At 42.6% G+C, this 15,275-nt stretch overlaps 1 protein-coding gene across 3 annotated transcripts in view; it reads right to left on the reverse strand.

The window, feature by feature from the left end:
* The window catches only part of Esyt2 (extended synaptotagmin 2), a 107,771-nt gene extending 97,948 nt beyond the window's left edge, over window positions 1–9,823 (reverse strand). Inside the window, exon 1 of one of the 3 annotated variants that reach the window (XM_085698045.2) lies at window positions 9,382–9,823. In XM_085698045.2, the coding sequence (XP_085554171.1) occupies window positions 9,382–9,711 (330 nt within the window). In that variant the 5' untranslated portion in view covers window positions 9,712–9,823. Of the gene's footprint in view, window positions 1–7,763; window positions 7,788–9,381 lie in introns of those variants that run through there. The other 2 variants (XM_085698046.2, XM_048437753.3) reach the window with 2 other exon arrangements.
* Between the last annotated feature and the right edge of the window lie 5,452 nt (window positions 9,824–15,275).

Consider the following 15,275-nt stretch of genomic DNA (forward strand, 5'->3'; position numbering starts at 1 on the left):
GATGTGTTTGAGAGCAGTCTCCTCCCATTTTATAATCCTCTCTAGTTCTCGGATTAAAGGTGTGTACCACTACTGGCTGGTTTCTAAGGCAAGCTAATGTGGCTACTGGGATTAAAGGTGTGTGTGATCACTGCCTGGTAGTAGGATGGCCAATGTGGCTGTTTTACTCTCTGAACTTCAGGCAAGCTTTATCTATTAAAATGAAAATGAAATATTACTACATTTCCCCTTTTGTCTAAAATTAAAAGGCTATAACTAATATAAGAAAAACTACATATAAGTACAATTACTATATATCATATGTACAGGCAATAAATACATCAACAATGTCTAGTCCATTTGCATTTGATAAATTCAGAGAAAATACTCCATATCTCTGTTGTATTCCTGTCTCACTTCAGCACTGCTAGGCCACACTAGTCCTGGAGTTCAGTAGCCAAGTACAAAGACTTATTCAAGAGGCGCACCTATAAGAGATGTTTCACTTTGCACTGACACTTTTGCCTGCTGAACTAGATACTCAGAGGCATCCTAAACAAGAGTGCCCATAAAACACCCTTAAGTATCCATAAAGAAAGACAATTAACAATAACATAGCATAAAATTAGACCTACCTGTACAATCAATAAACATCAATACAACCTAGAATTTTAATTCTTGTCAAGAAAATATTTGTTTTGTCTGGGCAAACATGTTGGTTAATATCTGTAATCCTAACACTTGGTAGACTTAGGTGGAAGGTCTACTGTGAGTTCAAAGCCAACCTGGGTTACACAGTGAGCTCCAGGCAGCCTGAACTACAAAGTAAGATCATCTCAGAAAGGAAATTAAAACAATTTGTTTTAAATCGGATTGATTTTAAGAGTACTGCTATTGACTTAGTGAATGTACAAAATACCTTAAATGTAGCTAACAAAGTTTCTTCCCTTCTCTCCTGGCGATTTGCAGGGCCGTGTGACCTCCGGCTTCCTGGAGTCTCTGCTCCAGCTCTGGCTTGAGGGGATAACTTAGCAAGAACCTGGTTCTCTTTGTTATGGTGATTCCACTTGTATTCAAGGTCTTAGCAGTGAGCAGTTAGCCTGCCTCCCCTGGCTGACCCTGCCCGAAGGGCCGGGAAGCTTTAATCTTCTCCTCCTGCTTCTGGTTGGGAGGAGGCCTTGCCTTTTTGATCCTGGTTGCCCACTGGTATAAATATCTGACTTGAGTTTAATAAAGTTGCCATTTACTCTTGTAGATGAGCAGGGTTTCTTTGTGTCTGTGTCTCTTTTTCAACCCTCAGGAAATTGTCCCTTCTCGTGGGCCCGAGTTCAGGAAGCGCGCAGCCTGGGTCGGGCGTGGATATCCACTGGGAAACGCAGACTCCCACACTTAAATGGCATTTTTTTTAAAAAGCCTATACTTTACAAACTACCAGTTAATAAAAGGACTAACTTTAGAAAAATCAGTAGTTCAGAGCCCAGAAAAATTAAACTTCTACACCATATCTTTTTCCCCAAGCAAATGATCTTTCATACACTTATCAACACAAATAGTAAAATACATAGCAATCTCACACAGTTTATAATGTTCTGACAACTACCAACAAGGATAGTTAATTATTAGGGACTGTAATAGATTTATTCTTTTTTATCTTATGTGTGTTCTGTCTGAATGTATGTATGTGCAACACTTTGCATGTCTGATGCCTAAGGAGGTCAGAAAAAGGCATAGTGTCCAACGGAACTGGAGTTACGGATAATTGTGAGACCATGTGGGCACTGATCATCAAACCCAGATCCTCTGAAAGAACAAGTGCTCTTAATATCTGAATCATCTTTCCAAGTTCTGGATTACATATTTAATATCTTTTCCCTGAGTTAAAACATTAACTGTTTTAGGGCCAGAAATGTACATCGGTGCTTGCCGAGGATCTATGACATCCTGGGTTTGAACCCTAAAACAACATAAACCAGCATGGTGGTAAACACCTGTAATACCAGCACACGGAGGGAGGAGAAAGATCCTCAGCTACACAGGGAATTTGATGCTAGCCTGACATACACAAAATCAGTCTCAAAACAAGGAAACAAAGTAAGTAAAAAACCTTCTTAATATTTTCACAACTGTTTCTAACTTTTACAAGACAAGAAAACCACAAAGGAATTAAGGGAAAAACACTGATCAAAGGCTATTAAATTCAGTTAGGAGAAATAAGTTCAACAGATCTATTGTAGACCATGATCACTACAATTATTACAATTTGATGCATTCTTGAGAAGTGCTAAAAGATTTTCTCACTATAAAGAATACCTTGGTAAGATGAGAAGTAATACATATGTAAAGTAACTCAATGTAGCCACTGATCAGTGTGTGCATATTTGAAAGCAACATGCTGTGCATCATAAATATATACAGTTTTCATCAATTAAAAAAACATACCGAGCATAGTGACTGTAACTACAGCACTTCTGAGTATGAGGCAGGATGATCATGAGTTTGAGGCCAGCCTGGGCTAAACAGTCTGTTTCTTAAAAAGAAAAAAAAAAAAAGAATGAATAAACTAGGGCTGGCTTGGGAAACAAAAGTACCAATGCATAGTATGGCTTTTTAAAGCTCTGTCAGAAAATATTTCCTAGTTTTAGGCCTTGTCATATTCATTTTTGTATCACGAGGACCTAGCATATTTGGAGCACAGAACATCTCTCATAAGGTTAGTGTGATTGATGGTCTGAATGATAATGACTAATGTATTTATTTGAATGCTTAGTCCCCAGTTCGTGAAACTGGGAAGAATGGGGAGGTGTGGCCATAGTGAAGGAGGTGTGTCGCTGAAGGTGGACTTTGAGGTTTCAAAAAGTCTATGCCATTCTGAGTTAGTCCACCCCCATCCCACCCACCTCATTTGCTCTCTCCCTCCCTCTCTCCATGCATCCCGTTTGTGGATCAGGATGTAAGCTCCCAGCTACTGCCTAGTACCATACCTGCTTGCCTGCTGATATGCTCGCTCTCTGCTATGATGGTCATGGACTCACCTTCTCAAATGATAAGCCCCCAATGAACTCTTTCTTCTGTCATGCCTTGCTCATGGTGTTTTATCCCAGCAATCGAAAAGTATCTAAGACAGTTTGGGAAGTGTGCTGGCTAGTTTTATGTCAACTTGACACAAGCTAGAGTTAACTGAAAGAAGGAAACCTCAACTGAAAAAATGCCTCCATAAAAATCAAGCTGTAGGGCATTTTCTTGATGGATGAGAGAGCCAAGCCTATTGTGGGTGGCTCCAACCTGGGCTGGTGGTCCTGGGTTCAGTAAGTAAGCAGGCTGAGCAAGGCATGACAAACAGGCTAGTTAGCAGCATTTCTCCATGGCCTTTGCTTTAGCTCCTGAGTCCAGGTACCTGCCTGTACTATTTTGATGATAAACTGCTATATTGAACTGTGAGTGAAAAAAAACCTTTTCTTCCCCAGGTTGCTTTTGGTCATGTTTTATTACAGCAAGAGTTACCCTAAGTAAACAGTAATAAATGAATCAAAAAACAACAGTTTTAAAGGCAAGTCCTACCCATAAACTGAGCTAGTTCCTTCAAAGGTAAGCTATTCTAGAAAAATAAATGGCCTAATTTTAAAAATTATGGATCTTGGTGCTGGGGAAACAGCTTAGTAGTTAACAATATTCATTAACTATTCTTCCATATAACCCATGTTTTATTCCTAACACTCATATGGAAGTTCAAAATCAACTCCAGTTCTGGGAGATCTGATACCCTCTTCTGTCTTCTGCAGGCATCAAAAACATATATTGTGCATGCATTACCATCATAGACATAAAATTAAAATTAATTGTAGGACTTTAAAATAAGTAAATAGGGACTAGAGATAAGGCTAGGCAGTTAAGAGCACTTGCTGCCCTTGCAAATGACCTGGGTTTGGTTCCCAGCACCCATACGGCAACTGACAAACATCTGTAACTAGAGTTCCTGTGTCTATAAAACCCTCTCTGGAACACTGTACATGAATGTACTTACATACGTGCAGACAAAACATTCTAACACATTAACTAAAAATAAATCCTTTTCAGACATTTCTAAGAAATAAAATAAAAATAAGTGAGTAAAAAAATCAAATGACAGCAAAATCAGGAAAAAATATCTGTAAATAAAATTGAGGGGGAAAAAAAGACATTTGGCAAAGACCATTACAGAGACAGAAGCACTTTCTTAAGAACTATATTGCTTAGTCTGGGAAGATGCTCAGCATTTAAGAGTACTGACAGCTCTTCCAGACAACCTGGGTTTGATTCCCAGCATCCACATACTGGCTAACGACCTTCTGCAACTCCAGTTCCAAATGAATCCATTGGCTTCTTAGGGCATTGCCAGTGGGTGATACAGACATACATGTTAGCAAAACACCATACACATAAAAATAAATAAATCTCAAAAAAAGAACACAAGGTTACTAACGAACAGTAAGTTCACAGAAGTAAACGAGAACTGTGTAACTGAAAAGAGCAGGATGGGTATTTCTGGCTATACAATGTACAGGACACAACAATCCAAGTACTACTTTGCCTGGAAGCTTTCTAGACTCTAAAGCAGCATATGAAATGAGTCTGTGGCACGCTATAATCTTTCTTTTCTGACTTCACAAGCTTACATCTCTGAGCATACTACTATTTCTTCTGCCATGCCCAAGCTCTCCATGTCTACAGAATGTGGGATTATTTTTGATCAGGTATCTGCAAATTGCCAGAAATGTCTGGGGAATCTCAAGAAAGAAACACCTCTCCTCTTCAGTTTTTAGAGCCTATGTGGAGTTGAGTGGACGCACACCTGCTCCTACTACTAAAGTCTGGGCAGGTCCACTGGAGGCCGCCTTCTCCTCATCCAGAAAAGTGTGGGAGAGTCCAGTGGGAGTACTGTGTTCCGCAGTGTTTAGGGCCTGAGCAGGGTCAATGCGAGCACTGCTGGCTGTCATTACTTGGTCTATTGTCCACTTTCTATCACAGGAAGAACTTAATACATCTGTTGTGGAATATCTGTACATAATGTTGAAAATGTATTACTGTGATTGGTGTGATAAAAAGCTGAACAGCCAATAGCTAAGCAGGAGGTATATGTGGGATTTCCAGGGAGAGAAAGGAAGAAGAGGAGGAATCTAGGTGCACAGGATCTGCTAAGAAGACATGGAGGGAGTTGGACATATAAAATGAAAAAAGGGTAAAAAGTCACATGGTAAAACATAGATTAATAAAAACGGGTTAATTTAAGTTATAAGAACTAATTAGAAACTAGCCTAAACTATAGGCCGAGATTTCATAATTAATAAGTGTCTGTCATTATTTGTTGGCTGATGGCCAAGAAACTACCACTACATAGATCTTAGCACAGGTCCCTCCAAAGAAGGGGGCCCAAAAATACAACTTATAACTGTTTTCCATCGCTGCCTTCTTTGACCTGTGGGACTTCTGTCTCACAGAATATGTCGTGATTTCTATTGTTCACATCCAATCCCATACTCACACAGTCTTATACCCACTCCCCTAACCAAAAAAACCTTCCTTGGTCCTTCTTCAAAACGATGCTACCCGAGGCTAGCATCAGCCTACCTACTAGCTTGTTGGTGACATGCACCTGAAAGGAACATAAATGTGAAGACAGGTTGATTTTTACACCTAATCATAACAGTATGACAAAGTTCCTCTGGGACAGAATTATCATGGGAATTAAGAGAGATGTTTTGATAAACTGTTAACCAAATGCAAAAGGCCACACACAGTACATCATAAAATTACAGGTACACAAATCAACCTCCAGGCTAGATTTATAGATATGTTTCATAAAGTATGTTACTCATAACTATAAATAAAGTATTCATATGATCTAAGTCCTATCTTCAAACTGAGCATAATATTAATCTGAAATACAAACACAATTAAACCCTGTACATACAGGCTGATGGATAGATACTGGTAAATTTAAATTTATTGTAGTTAAACAATAATCAAGGTATTTACTTTACTGATTATTTTTAAGAAACCTCAGGATACTATGTTCTAAGTTACTAGAACATTTAGAATACATGGTAATGCAATCCAATTGCCACAGCCTGTACTACTTAGATATAACCAGGTGTGAATGTAAAGAAGGAACTCAGGATGAGTACCTGTATCTCATCCTCAGAGTGCTAGGGAGTGCCTCAGATTATGCACGCCTTTAATCTCACACTCAGGGGGCAGAGGCAGGTTGATCTCTGTGAATTCAAGGCCAACCTGGTCTACAGAGCAAGTTCCAGGATAGACTCCAAAGCTATACAGAGAAACCCTGTCTCGAAAAGACAAAAAAATAAAAACAAAAAGTAAATTCTACACCAATCTGATACAAGTATCATAAAACTGTTTGAAAGTACCAAGAAAGCCTTTGTCCTTTCTTTACATGAGACTACCATGCATTTTAAAATTTATTTTAATCTAACATGCCAGAGAGGGTTTTAGATACATAGAACTCTAGTTACAGATGTTTGTCAGTTGCCATATGGGTGCTGGAAACCAAACCCAGGTCCTTTGCAAGGGCAGCAAGTGCTTTTAACTGCCCAGCCATATCCCTAGTCCCTATTTAATTATTTTTAAAGTCCTATAATTAATTTTATGTCTATGAGTGTAATGCATGTACAATACGTGTTTCTGATGCCTGTAGCGGACATAAGGATTATAAGTATTATATGTTTGGCTAGAGTTACATTCTCCTAAACTTCCAGAAGTTTAGAAACTGGGAAGAAAGTTGTCTCCCTTTGAAGTTGTACACAACAGCACAGAAGAACATATCTAACGGAACAGACTGTTTCAAGTCCCAATTGTCCAAATATTTGAGTACTAAAAGAACACCTTTCACCAGGTTAAGCAACACTGTACAAAACAGGTTGATGTTTCTATATACTTGCAGCCATAATGTCAGTTATCTACTGGCAGGAGGAAAACAGGAAAGAATTACACTTTACTAAGCTGTGAGTTTCAAATAAAAATACAAGTGCAGCTCTGCCTTATTCCTATGCCCAGTTTACACTTTCAGTTTGCTAAATAAAATGCTGTGTGTAAATGAGAATAGAAGTTGATAGCATATTAGCTAATGTTTTCTCATGTTTCCACTCCACTAGGAATCATAGTCATCAATAACACTTAAAACATGTACAGTTCTTGGCATGTACATCTTGTTCAAGATAAAATATCACCCCAATATCCAGAAACCCCAGAAACCAGAGAAGCATGCTAGCACATACTTGATATCCCACCACTTCGTGGCTGAGGCAGGATGATCAACGTTGGCCGCAGAGTAAGACCTTGCCTCCAAACCAAACCAAAACAAAACAAAACTATGCAATATGCAGGGGGTTGTCAATATAGGTCTGTGGTAGACCACTACTATCAGGCAGGAAGCTGCAAGTCTGTCTCCAACACAGCAAGGAGAAAACAAGTTTAAAAAACTGGCCAATTACATTTTTATTCCATTCAAAATTTAGTTCATTATGGCAGCAACTGTATTTTATTTCCCTTGTAAAAATACTTGCAGTTTGCAAACACGTTTTAAAAGCTAGTTTATGTCAGTTGCTCAATAATCAAGTATTTCTGAAATTCGGCACCACCCTGCTCCTAAAGATTTCAGTCTTATTTGTGCTGTTTGGTCATTTAACTACTAGGGTTTTACAAGCTTTCTGACAGCACCTAAATCAGTGTAGCAGAGACAAGATACCGCAACAGCATTCCAAAGGGCACCGTTTCTTGTTTTTTCTCACCTTCGCCATTCTAACTTCCTGTTTTTCATGCATTGCTTTACTGCCAGCTAGATGTTGTGCCATACCAGTTACTTTCATTTCCCAAGCCCTGCTGGCTATACATCCACCGTGCAGCCGAGTTTTCAGTTCGGAGGGTACCTCACTATCGGAGTGTTCTGACAGGGTACCTCACTATTGGAGTGTTCTGACAGGGTACCTCACTATCGGAGTGTTCTGATGAGGGCACCTCACTATCGGAGTGTTCTGACAGGGTACCTCACTATTGGAGTGTTCTGACAGGGTACTTCACTTTCGGAGTGTTCTGACAGGGCACCTCACTATCGAAGTGTTCTGACAGGGTACCACACTATCAGAGTATTGGCTCCAGTTGCTATCTGTCATCACCAAATAATACCTATTATGTTCCTCTTGATTTTTGGGAACCCCTGCTTTTTAACTATTTTTGGATAGTTGTACCATATATTCCATATGCCTCCTAGTTGTAGAAAGGGAACATTCTCCAAGCTCTCTCTCCACTAAAATCTCCTCTTTCTTCCCTCTAAAATTCACATTGTCTACTTCCACAAAGAAGTATACATCAAGCCTAATGGATGCATCATTTATCTCTGGATACGCACTATTTCCGTTTATCTGAAACCGTGACACTAGATCCTTGCTAAAAAAGACAGTGGGTGGAAAAAAGATACAGCCAACTCCAATAGGTTCAAATACTCAATAAGTAAGTAGAAAGTTACTTTAGGAAAAACAAAATAAAACTAATAACGTCCCCCTACATATGTTCACACTGGATCTAGAAAGAACCAGCAAAGTACTTAGTCTTACATCTGGTGTTTTTAAAAATGGAACAGAGATTTCAGTTATTCTAACATAAGCTTTCCAGGAACACGTCAACCGTGTCAGGCACAACTAAGAAATGAAGGAATCTTCTTGAGTTTAGGATTAACTTTTTCCCACATTGGTTCTCACTACTTTTAAATCAGAAAAGAGAATCTGGACGTTTCCAGGCCTGTAGCGCCGCGCTGGCAAAAGGTTTGCAGAATCACTCGGCTAGGGAAAGCAGACAGCATCGCTCATGGCCCATTAAGGTAGGCTTCAGGGCGGTAGTCACTGCCAGAGGGAGGGGAGGAAAAGGCCGAGCAACTGGCAATGACAATACGGCCAAGTTAGGAAGTATTCACTACCTGAGCACTTCTGTTAGCGATGGAGTTAGGGGGAAGCCTGGAAGAGGACTGGGAGCAGATGACCAGACAGCTCGCCCTCGATGAGGGTGGGTGGGGAAAGGCCAGGGAGGTGGGTGTGCTGACACAAAGTGGGACCCAGACGCCGGCCCTTCCCTGAGGACCAGGGTAGGCCACGACAGTCAGGAGCCCCAAGGAAAGCCGCTGGCGGAGCGGGCTGCCAGTGCGTGGACACCCACTTTAGGTAGGCAGACGGCAGGAAAGGAGGCAGACGGCTAAGCGCACACACCTGCCTTGGTCCGGGTCCAGGTTGTAGGGCCCCCGCATGGGGCCGAGATTTGGGGCAAGCGGCGCGGACTCCTCACTTGGGCTGAAGCCCGAGTCCCCACCCATCACCGAGGAGGGGAAATGGGTGGTGCGGACCTGGGGGCAACACTCACCCAGGCGGGAAGATCGCAGGCGCGCACCCCCAGGCGCACGGCTCGCTCCTCGTCCTCCAGTAGCTCCAGCGCCCGACACAGGCGGCTGGCCTTGAGGCCGCGGCTCCGGCGGCACCAGGCGAGAAGCCCGAGCGCCAGCAGCACCCAGCTGAAGCTCAGCCCCAGGTAGCCGAGGGCGTACACCGGCAGCAGCAGCGCAAAGCTGCGCGCGAGTTGCCCCAGCAGCCCCGGCAAGTCCACGCTCAGCGCGCTGACCGGGGCCTCGGGCTCAGAACGGCCCCCCGCCCGGCCGGCCCCGGCCTCTGGGCCCTCGTCCCCCGAGCCGCTCATCGCCAGCCGGGCAGCTCACTAGTCCCCGCGGAGGCGAAGGCGGCACTCCCACAGACCGCAGGTCGCCCCACCCCGCGCGCCAGCGCCCCTCTGAGGGGGGACGGCGGGCGCCAGCGCTCCAGTCCGCGGAAGGGCGGGGCTGACGTCATCACCGTGCGCAAGGCCCTCCACCAGAGTCGTATCCCGAGGGGGGGGCTCATTCAGGCGGAGCTTGCGTTGGTGACATCATCACTGTGCGCCTGACCCTCTCGTGCCGGGATCAGCTGTCGGGGACAGTTTGTACCGTGACGACGGGAGGGGCGTGGTGTCATACGCCCCAATCCCGCCCACTCGCCAGGGACCGCGGAAAAGAACCGCGGGCAGCGAGTGGTCCGTGCGTGTGTCACGCGCGGCGACCCCGCCCTCGCTCTAGTGGCCTTGTGAAGGCGGCTGGCGCTGCAGCTCTGCACCTGGGGTGGGTCGCTGGCGGCGCCACCTCGCCACACTGGCTCCGCCCCCTAACCTGTCGGGTGCGTCCCTCTGCGCTCGGGGAGGGGGCTGCAAGCCGCAACCAGGCTGGGTGGGAGCGCGGAGCGCCGGGTGTGGCCTTCGGAAGGGGTGCTCGACAAATGCCACGTTCCCAGCGGGCTGGAAAGCGAGCGGGCGGGGTTGGGCTCTAAGGGGAGTACTGGGCATTTCCTCAGGCTTCAGGTGGCTCTAGCCAACAACCCCTTGCTGCTCCTGGCCCCTTGGCAGAGAACTTAAACTTATAAATGCCTAGGGTAAGGAGGATGACGAGAACTTTGTGCCTCCAGGAATAAAATCCGCCCTGCGGCCTTACAGTGTGGTGACGCTTCAGGTCTGTTACTCCTCAGGTCTGTCTTTCCCAAACCCTAGCCCCAGAGAGTTTAGGAAAACAGTTTTCCCGCAGATTTAAAAACAACAACAGCCGGGCAGTGACGCCTTTTATCCCAGCACTGGGGAGGCAGAGACAGGCGGATCTCTGGGGGTTCAAGGCCAGCCTGGTCTACAAGAGCTAGTTCCTGGATAGGCACCAAAGCTACAGAAAAACCTTGTCTCCAAAAAATAAATAATAACAATAAAAAGCAACCAGACACAAAGTTATATTTGTTGTGTGACAACCAAACTCTTGGTGTTATTTAACACCAAACTCTTAGGAAACATCTGTGAAGCAGTCTTTTTTTTGCGAGGGGAGGGCATCTTCATTAAAGTTTGCTGAAGAGGAGCTGGAGAGAAGGCACAGCAATAAGATTGCACAGTTCCATTCCCAGCATCCACACCAGGCTTCTCACAGTGCCTTTATCTCCAATTCCATGGGATCTAACAGCTCTGATCTCAGCAAGTACTGTATTCATGTGCACAGACACACATAAGCATAATTTTTAAGAAAAATTTCCAGAAGGATAATTTACAACTATGATTGTGAAATGTTGCAGATCCAGAGTCAAGTTATCTTAGGCTGTATTTCACCTCAATAGCCGTCCTTTGCCCATCTCTTGTGTCTGATCTAACATCCTTGCGATTCAGGAAAAAACAAAAAAACAACAACAAAAAAACCACCTGTTTTGTGCTATCCCTGGGCTTGTCGTCCTGAGTACTGTAAGAAAGCAGGCTAACCAAGCCAGTAACTAGCATTCCCCCATGACTTCTGTAGCAGCTCTTACCTCCAGATTCCTGCCTTGTTTGAATTCCTGCCCGACTTCCTTTGATGATGACAGTTGCTGGCAGAGGCTGCTCATTCTTTCCCGGCTGTCCATACCCGAAATAATCACTCAGAAACTATAGTATTTGCAAAAATGTTTGGCCAATAGCTTAAGCGTATTTCTATCCTATTCTTACATCTTAAGTTAACCCATTTCTATTATTTCATATTTGACCATGAGGCTTATGGCCTACCAGCAAAGTTCTGACTGGCGGCTTGCATCTTTCTCCTCTGGCAGCACTATGCCATTTCTCCTATGGCGTTTCACTGACTCTACCTTCTTTCTTCCAGCATTCAATTTAGTTTTTCTAGCTAGTTCTATTCTGCCCTATCATAGGCCAAAGCAGCTTCTTTATACATTAACCAATAAAAACAACACCTATACAGAAGGTATACTGTTCAAATAAAAAGGAAGGTTTTAACTTTAACATAGTAAAATTACATATAACAACAACAAAAAAAAACAGGTATCAAGCAAAAATTAGTTACAATATTTATATCTACTTTATCTTTTATCATAACTAAGGAAAGCGATAATTATAACTATCTGTTCTTCAACTCTGTCAAAGACCCCAGAAGGATATAATATTACCTAAGTTAACAGGAAGTGTATTGTAAGCAACTTCTAAAATTCTAGAAATGACAGAGACAGTCAACCAAAGTTCTTCTGTACCATTGTGGTATCCATCTTCAGCCTACAGACCCATAGTATCTGGTAGATTTTTCCATGAAGCAGGAAATTTCAAAGACAGTTCTGCCTTTATTGACAATTTGTCAGTCACTTTCTTCTGTGTCCTTCAGAATATCTTATAGATTCTTTTATGAAGCAGGAACCCTGAAGGATTGCCTCACCTTTAGGCAAGTTCATCAGTCTTTTATCTGTGGGTCCTGCATGCCCAGTTCATATAGCATAATATCAAGCAGCCCAGGCAAGAGCAGTTTTTTGTCCAAATGGCTACAAACTCCATAAAGAGCCTCTTTGATATCCATCTTCCTCTTGATGGGATTGCTGCTGCCAGAAACAGATGTATCTCATTGTCATGAAAAGTCCTAAGTTTTTAAAACATTTTAAATGCCATCTTCTGAAGGTCTATGAAGGATTTGCAGAATACCCATCTAAATGAAATATATCTCTGTATACCTAGAAAACCTAAATAATGCAACTACTAATTTGACTATTATAGATGATTATCTATTAACCTGTATTTCTTAATTATACATTACATTTTTAAATGAGTTACACAAACACAATATCTTAATCAAGAGCAGAAATATATATAGAACATAATTGGCCTTAAATTTGTATCAATAAACCAAGATCCATACCAATGCAAAGTATTCATCTCTATAGCATATCCCTCTTTAAATGTAAGCAAACATTTATAAACAATCATTTAGGGAATTCAGGCATAGTTCTTTCCAAACTGCTTCCTACTTTTTGTTGCGTGAAGTAATTTGGGGGGGGGCACAGAGACCTTTCCGGGGGGGGGGTCTTGTTCCATCAAACCACATTAGCCTTGAAGGAATGTACAGGTTCTCTACCTCTGTGGAAACAAAAGCAGAACCTCTTTTCCAAAGCAACACATCTTTAGACCCAAATTTTGAAGTCAAGATACCTTTTAAAATTTATATGTTTGTTTAGCTTAGCAGTCTGTCCAATGAAATATCTCTCTGTACTTATCTCATTCACAGTCAAAAACTTCAAAGAAAACACAGTAATATACATAATCCAGACTTTCTGTGTATTTTTCATCTTATATGGCTTATTTTTTTTTACTTATTTAATCTGTTTAATCTATGACTGTCTGTACTGTGTCTCTTTAAAACTTTACTTTTTAAAAAGCCATTTACTTCTCTCTCCCAAGCCTTTATTCATTTATCTAACACCGAGGTTCACTTAGAGGTCTTTTCCCTCTCGATTTGTCTTTATTGTGTGTGTATCTAATATTTTTCACCAGAACCACTTTTTTTAAAAAAATGCTGAGTGGGTATGACTAGGACTAACTCCACACTCTTGCCTGTTGGTTCTGCCCAGTCCAACATGGTGAAAACATGTTCGCTGCCTCTGAGAGTCATGAACATTGTCCCATTTTTAGGCACATAGCAGGTCTATGTTGCCATTAAGCAAATTGTAGCACTCTGCTCACAAGCCCCATTCAAATGCCCCATAGCCTGACCTCCCCAAAGAGTCAGAGCCATTTGTGCTGGCGAATCAGGAAGCCACTGTTTTTAATGAAGCCGTGCAGTTTTTACTGCATCTCTCACAAAGGAGTCGTGGTGCCCCTGCTCACTGTGAGCCCATCTGGAAAAGAAATTTGTAGCTACCAAGAAGCTGCACTAAACTCTCTTTGTGTCTAAAATTCCTTCTTATACACTCTCAGATTTTACAAGGATACAGGCAGCCACTTTGACATGCCAATGTGGCTGCTCATTTGTTCCTGGCTGCCCAGACCCGAAATAATCACTCAGGAATTAAATTATATGTGAAAGTTTAAGCCGAGTAGACACTTTCCTCCCCATACTGCCTTTGGTCATAGTGTTTCATCACAGTAATAGAAGCCCTAACTAGGACAGAAGATACCAGGGATGGGAGTATTGCTATGACAGGCCTGACCACGCTGTTTGTTGGAGGAATATGGAAGACTTTGGGACTTTGGGCTAGAGAAAGGACTGGACACTTTAACTGGGGCTTAAGGGACCATCCTAGTAGGATCATAGAGCACAGTACTGGGGCTGATTTGAAGTGTGAGGCCCCATCGCAAGAAATTCCGGAGAAAAAGATTATTAGTAAGTGGCCTAGAGGCCATTCTTGTGATATTTTGGCAAAGAATGTGTCTGCTTTTTCCCCTTGTCCTAAAAATCTGCCTGAGGCTAAATTGAAGAGTTTTGATTGATGACATTTGCAGAGGAAATTTCAAGATAGTCTAGTACTGACTACATTGTGTGGTTATTAGTAATCACTCTTACGTACATCTATCATGAAAAGGAGAAAGCCTGAGAAAGAGACATGCAAAATGTACTGTTTGCAAAAAGAGCTGCACCAGGAAGTGTAATGAAGCTGAGCCCAGTGCTCAAGGAGATGAAAAGTTTAGAGAAAATCCTGATGTTAACTAGAATGAAGAGAGTGGTGACAACAGGTGAGACCCCACCCAGCCAAGCTTTCAGTTTGTGAAAGGGAACTAAAGAAAAGCTTAGCACCATCAACACCAGAAACCTTATTAAAATATAATATGCGGGGGGAGTCAAGTTCCAGCCCCATCAGGCAGCAGAAGTTAGCAGCTTCAGCCACACGGTTCTGGCTTTAGAATCAAGAACATATGTAAGGAGTTGTGGCTCTTCCTCTATAGAAAAGGAAAGCTACTGAGTCCCAGCATGTGTCAGCGCTGTCCCTGAAAGGAGACCTACAGATGCCATTGTGTGAAACTGTGAAGTTGAAGCCTAGATTGCCTTGGAGACCCCAAGATGTTGGAGATGCCAAAGCTGTTGGATACCTGCCAAGGAGAGCTACTAATGGGGAGTGAAACCAGCCCAAGAGAAAGAAGTGTGTACCAATCAACAGAGCTGAAAGGAGTTGGAGATGAAAACATTTGATATCAGACAAGGAGATGAAGACTTTGGAGTTTGCCCTGATGGTTTTCAGTCTTGGTTTGGTTCAGTATTTTCTCACTATGCTCCTTTCCTTCCTTTTGAAACAGTAATGTATGTTCTGTGCCATTGTGTGTTGGAAGTATGTGATCTGCTTTTGATCTTGGTTTTATAGGGAGTTACAGTTAAGAAAGTGCCATGAGTTTCAGAGGCTTTAAACTTTGGACTTTTAATCATTGTTAAGACTGTGACAGGCTATGACGACTTTTGAGGTTAA

Source organism: Myodes glareolus, chromosome 11 (assembly GCF_982192425.1).
Source record: "Myodes glareolus chromosome 11, mMyoGla1.1, whole genome shotgun sequence".
NCBI classification, from domain to species: Eukaryota; Metazoa; Chordata; class Mammalia; order Rodentia; family Cricetidae; genus Myodes; species Myodes glareolus.